This window comes from Alosa pseudoharengus, unplaced genomic scaffold (genome assembly GCF_046254945.1).
Source record: "Alosa pseudoharengus isolate Yale_2024_CS ecotype anadromous, Long Island Sound unplaced genomic scaffold, YU_APseudo_1.1 YU_APseudo_1.1_scf_23, whole genome shotgun sequence".
In the NCBI taxonomy this organism is placed as follows: domain Eukaryota; kingdom Metazoa; phylum Chordata; class Actinopteri; order Clupeiformes; family Clupeidae; genus Alosa; species Alosa pseudoharengus.
The window spans coordinates 6,545,130-6,551,668 of record NW_027468685.1 but is presented as its reverse complement, the minus strand read 5'-3'; the positions used below and the strand labels follow the sequence as shown (position 1 = coordinate 6,551,668).

The 6,539-nt window shown below is 48.4% G+C and overlaps 1 protein-coding gene across 1 annotated transcript in view; it reads left to right on the top strand.

The window, feature by feature from the left end:
- Positions 1 to 1,236: 1,236 nt before the first annotated feature.
- The window catches only part of sp4 (sp4 transcription factor), a 21,354-nt gene continuing 16,051 nt past the window's right edge, over positions 1,237 to 6,539 (top strand). Inside the window, exons 1-4 of the mRNA XM_076301170.1 lie at positions 1,237 to 1,734; positions 2,138 to 2,214; positions 2,655 to 3,923; positions 4,270 to 4,573. Of these exons, the coding sequence (XP_076157285.1) occupies positions 1,728 to 1,734; positions 2,138 to 2,214; positions 2,655 to 3,923; positions 4,270 to 4,573 (1,657 nt within the window). The 5' untranslated portion in view covers positions 1,237 to 1,727. The remainder of the gene's footprint in view (positions 1,735 to 2,137; positions 2,215 to 2,654; positions 3,924 to 4,269; positions 4,574 to 6,539) is intronic.

Sequence of the window (6,539 nt, the reverse complement as noted above, 5' to 3'; positions counted from 1 at the left end):
CTCTCTCTATTCTCTCTGTCTCTCACTTTTTCCTCTCTCTTCACAGCCTTGTATGGAATGCGCTCCCTCTGTCTTTCCCCGTCTGTACATTCACCCCTCCCTCCCCCTCCCTCTCTCAAACCCGGAGGTTTTACTCCGGCATGCATGCCTCAGAAAACTATGCTGATCTCATGAAACTTGTGCATCTCACCAAAAGCCCCTGGCAGCTCTGAGCTAATGTGCAAAGGCAGACACTGCAACACCCTCAAACATTCGACAGGAGAGGGATTTTATTATCTCAAGAAAATTGTCAATAGTTGGCTAGTTGGTTTCCCTCACGGAATCAAAGGAGTAGCTACACTTATACTTAAACTCAATAGGCCTACTGTAGACTGTACTGTAGTGATAATTACCTTTATTGACTTAGGAGAGAACATGCTTCGCTTCTGTTAGATTAGATAACAATATGAAATGGCACTGCAAACTGAAAGTATGCTGATTTGCTTGACCATGGACCTGTAGCTTATGTGCAGGCTAGTTCCTGGTGAGTACGTGCATCTTCCCTTAGTTGACAGTTCCTGTATTTGCTTAAAGTAGAACTTGCTATTTGAGCAGCATAGTAGGCATAGGGTAGGCTATAGGCCTATGTTGTCTTCTTGTCCATGCTTTTGCCTTTCTCTTGCATTCTCACTTTCATCAACATGAAGTAGGCTAAGCCCGCAATGGTAAGTAATTTCATGTAGCCATAGGCCTATATTATGACCTGCTAAAAGGCACCGACCCGCTGTAAGACATGGCAAAAAAAACAAAACTGCTCCTTCAACTCCCTGCCAGCACACCTAAGTAGGCGTGTGACTCGAGAGATGGGTGAGAGGCAAGGTTTCCCCGTAGACATACAAGAATCCTGGCTTTCCCCTCCCGTTTCCATTTGCCCAACCCCCACAACGTCCAAGTCACCGCCCTTCCCTCTCCCACTCAACCGAACATGACTACACCAGAGTAACCTTCTAGCTGTTTTTAGCGCTAAGTACTATGGGAGAAGTAGTCTTTTGAAATGGAGCATATCTGAAGGCGAATGCAGACCAAATACAACTCCCATATAAACCTTCGCATGTGAGGTTGGTCCATCCAATCTGAATATGTGGGAGGAGAACATCCGCCCACAAAAGCCATAGCAATCTTTCTATAGCTCAAATGCAATTGTGAATCAAAAAGTGTGCATGTGCAATATAGAAAAATTAAGATGGCACTATTTAATGAAAAATAGCAGATAATTATACTAGGCTAGACAAGTCGACCAGGCTGCTGTTACACAAGAGAAAGGCCTGGTGTTCGCTTGATATTTAAATGGAAGTGGATGGACCATGGTATAGACAGTCGCAACTTCGATGTGGACATACTTCAACGATGATTATTCTTTTTACTGGGATGAAAATTCACCTGCACGACTCCGTTCAGCCAGCATCTGAGAGGAACTGAAAGTGACGAGTCCGGACATATTTTGTGTAACGTTACTGTTATATACTGGCGTACAAATTGTGCTTTGCATTTGGTACCGCCCTTCCTGACGGGTGGGTCTTTCGTCAGAGCCAGAGAGAGACAGCGGTCGGAGGAGCTACGCCACAGCCTAGCAGTAGCCATTCGTGGAAAAATAGGCCGTCCTTCTCCGGGCTTCAGCCTGCCTCTGCCTCCATAGCGTCCGGCCTTTTTTTTCTTAAACAACTCCTCTCCGGTTTTATTAATGCGGGATGAGTGGTACGTACCCTCCCTCCCATCCGTCTCCACCCCTCTTTTTATGCATCGCCAATCTGTTAACGTTATGCCCGCTTTTTGTTGTTGAGTATGTTATGTGTTCAGGATTTAACTGTCTTTTATTTGTTCCCATGATTGATCCATCTTGGTTGTGCAATGTGGCGAAAAGACAGCCCGCTTTAGCAGTGTTTATGGTACTTTTCATGGCTCAGGGTCGGACTGTGAACCACGCGTTGGTATCATTTTAGCCACCTAGGGCATCTCTTTGAGCACAATGAGATGTTTTCAAATAAATAATTTTATTTCGAGAATATTTACTTTGTTAGGTTGTTAATTCGCCTTGGCTATGATGATAGCTATCGGGCTGTTGTGGCTTTGAATATAGGTTATTATTTAATTTTTACAGATCTGAAGAAGGAAGCTATGGCAACAGATGGAGGCAAATCAGGAGGAGGTGACAAGGGCAAAACTTCAGGATCACAGGTATCCAAAACACTCGCCCTCACCGCTTGGTCCAGTTCCTTGCAAGCACTTCCTGGTTCCGTAGTAGCTTTGTCCCCTTCACTGCATGTGTGTGCGTCTCAGAATGTGTTCGGTTGCTGTGTGTGAACCTCTAGGCTATGTGCAGTTGTTGAGTCATATTTTTGCGCGTATTGCATTTATATATCTTCTAACATGTTACTCTGTCAGAGATTTTCAATCACCCTTATAATTTTGCCGATTTGCTTGTGCAGCATGTTATCAGTTTTTTAAAGATATAGTGTTCCGTGTTATAATTGTCTGCGACCTAGTTTTATTTTGTAAACCATCTCTGCCGAGAAATGAAAAAATGTGGTTCACTCCCACCCACCGACTCTTCCTGTAAGCCCGCCCACAGTTTTGACAGTTCTTCTCTCTATCTCTCTCTCTGCGTGCGTGTGTAGGACGCGCAGCCATCTCCACTCGCGCTGCTAGCGGCCACATGCAGTAAGATAGGGGGCGTGACCGGAGAGGGTCAGGCGGGAGTACAGCAGCAGATCATCATTGACCCGAGCCAGGGCCTCATGCAGCTTCAGAACCCGACACAACAACTGGAGCTCGTTCCAGCGCAATTCACCGGCAATGGCTGGCAGATTATCACCGCGTCCGCTCCTACCACTGTTACCAAGGACAGCCTGACGCAAGCCGGTGTGACTTTCGCCACAGCTGCGTCCAGCGATGGTGCCTCTGGACGCAAACTTAAGGTGATTGGCGCTAACAGTGTGCCTGCTGGACAACAGCAGCTGCAGCAGCAGCAGCAGCAACCACAGCAGCAACAGCAGTTTCAGATCATCCAGGTCCAAAACATGCCCAATTCCACAGGCGGCATCCAGTACCAGGTAATACCGCACATCCAGACGGCGGACGGCCAGCAGATCCAAATAAATCCCACCAGTGCCACATCATTAAGCGTACAGCCCGAGCAAATACAGCTGATCTCGGCCGGCAACAACCAGGCAATCCTAGCCACGCCTCAGCGGACAGGCGGCGCCAACCTTGTCACCCAGAACCTAGCCAATCAGATCCCCCTGCAGATTCGTCCCTCTTTCCCTCTCCAGCTGCAGACCATCCAAGGTGCCCAGACCCCTATGGTGACTACGGTGCCCATAAACATCGGCGGCATGACCCTCGCCCTGCCCGTCATCAACAACATGGCAGGGGGAGGGGCCACCGTCCAGCTGGTGCAGTCCGCCGACGGCAGCATCTCCAACGGCGGCTTGATCTCCGTGTGCAGCGGCGCGCCGGAATCTTCCGGCATCGTCACCACCACCACCACCGCCGCCGCCACCGACGTGACCGCCGTGGACTGCACCACGCTGACCAGCGGAGCCCCAACGCTGTCGGACGCCGACGGCGCCGAGAAGGACGCCCAGCAGGCCGAAGCGGACAGTCAGAACCCCCCCACCAGCAGCATCGCCGGCGTGGTCCAGGTCCAGACCAACGGCCTCCAGCCAGCAGCGGGCCAGGACCCGGCGGGTCAGCAGCAGCAGATCCAGCAGCAGATCCAGCAGTTCCACATCGTGGGCCACCCGGTCCTGCAGCAGATCCAGATCCAGCAGCCCCAGCAGCAGCAGCAGCTGGTACCGGGCTCCATCCAGCTGCAGCCGGGCCAGACCCTACAGCCGGTCCAGCAGAATCTGCAGCTGCAGGCCTTCCAGAACCCCACGGCGCAGGTAGATAGATGGATAGATAGATAGATAGATAGATAGATACTTTATTGAGCCCTAAGGGGAAATTCAAAGGTCTCAGTAGCATACAGACATCACACACAACATGCACTTACAGCAGAAATGGTAAATATAAGTATAAGTATAAACAGAAGATAAGAAAAATAACAAAACTAAATACTAAATATACTATAGACCCTTTCAACAATAACAACAAAAACAATGCTTGAACGTTCTATTTGGTTCCCAATCTACTTCCTCTGCATTAAGATAACATATGGAATGTTAAAACGGAAGCCTTGTGGGGCCAACTATGATGCTGCTAATGGAACTCTCTTGAAATGGTCTGTAGGTTCTGATCCGGGCGCCCACGCTCTCGCCCAGCGGGCAGATCCAGTGGCAGACGGTGCAGGTGCAGAACGCGGCGATGCCGCAGCAGCTCACGCTGGCGCCCGTGTCCTCGGGGGGGAACCCGACCGCGGGGGGAGGCGCCACGTTCACGCAGATCACGCCGCTGGCGCTCGGCGGCACGCCCATCACCCTCAACGCCGCGCAGCTGGCGTCGGGGACCGGCGTGCAGACGGTCAACATCGCTGGGCTCGGGGCGGCAGGGGTGCAGGTGCAAGGAGTGCCCCTGACCATCACCGGAGTACAAGGTAACAGTGCTGATAGCACTCCCTCTTACAGTTAGCACAGCGACCTACTGGTTAGCGATTCGGACTTGTAACCGGAGAGTTGCCAGTTTGAACCCCCGACCAGTAGAAATGGCAGAAGTGCCCTTGAGCAAGGCACCTAACCCCTCACTGCTCCCCGAGCGCCGCTGTAGCAGGCAGCTCACTGCGCCGGGATTAGTGTGTGCTTCACCTCACTGTGTGTTCACTGTATGCTGTGTGTGTTTCACTAATTCACGGATTGGGATAAATGCAGAGACCAAATTTCCCTCACGGGATCAAAAGAGTATATATACTATACTATACTATGTGATCTCAAAATGTAGGTTTTGGAATTTGACTTACATTTGTACACTGACTTGCATTTTTAAAAGTGCTCACTGATGATAGATAAAGGCCTGACGAAGGCACCAGGCACAGTTGCTGTTGATTATTTTGGGTTGATTATTTAAGTCACTTTCTCATTTTCAGAATGCATAATCCTCTATGGAGGATGTGCTGTGAAGGTAGGAAGGCCTTGGTGGCCACAATGTTAATAAGTAACAGTTGTCTGGGAGGTTTCTGTCTGAGAGATAACACCCAACTCTTATGACATAGTCATTACTAAAGAATGACCAGACCCTCTAACAAAGTATTAGTCACATTAGTCACTTAATGTCAAAGAGTTCAATTCTGAGTATTGTCAAATGTGTTCAAGTAATTTTACAACTATTCAGTATATAATGGTGGGAATAATAGCCTTGAAAGAACAAGACCTTTTTGCAATAGGGTGTTTTTCACGCCTTTCCTCTATGAACTGTGCGTTAGTTTGCTGTGCTAAGTCGTCTGTTGTGTTTTGACACCCCATATCTCCTTTGGCTGGGTCGTGTGATGTCGATCACCATTGCGGGGGTAGTTCCAAGACAGGCTCAGCGCAGCAGGACTTCCTGTAATAGCACATTCATTCCGAACACACATGCACATGGAGTAGTGTAAAAGCACTTGTTCTTGAAAGTTCTGGAAGTGGGTGTAAGAAAAGTGGATTGTGGGTAGTTGGTCAAAAGCTATCAGTTGGTATGGTGTGGACATTATAAGTGATCAGGATAGCATGTGCATTCACACATGTCAGATTGTCAGATATCTGCATTTTAATTTGAATGTTCAGTCATGCTTAAGTTAAGGGTGAACTTACTGATTTCTGGACTTACTGATTCAGGAGTGTTTTAAAAAATATATATTTGTTGAAGACACTTTACAATTTGCCTTTGTCTAGTATGGGCCTATAGTCAGATAAAAAAGGAATTATTTAGAAGAATAGTGTCAGTTAATATTTGTACTCCTTCTCGGTTGCTCTGGTCTTATTGTGTTCTAGGAATCAGTGAGCTATCGTTTTCAGTGGGCTATCCTCTGCCTGTAAGGAATGTTCTTAGCTTTTCTTGGCCATGTCCCCGAGTTGTTCTGCTGAAATCGTACAATTATGTCACAGTGTGTTTTTTTGGAATGCCGGCCAATTGGAAGCATTCAAGAATGATGCATTAGAACTTCTGACTCACTGTACCAGTGAGGAAACACAAACGGGTCTGACATTTTGGTTGCAAAAGAAATGAAGAGACAATAGCTCATATCTTTAGGGCCTGTTATTGAAAGACTGAATTCGATTGTTTATACCGCAAAAGCTCCTTTAACCAATCGCCCACCTGGTTTTACAACACATCAATTTCTCTTGGTGTGTACGACTGTATGTGTCTGTGTGTGTCTTTTCTCCCCTATCTTTCGCCCGTGTGCTGCGTGTGTCATTAGAGCCTAGCCCTTAGAAAAGGGGTCACCACTAACCCCTCCACGCACACACACACGCACACACACACATGCACGCACGCACGCACGCACGCACACACACACACGCACGCACGCACGCACGCACGCACGCACGCACACACACACACACACACACACACACACACACACACACACA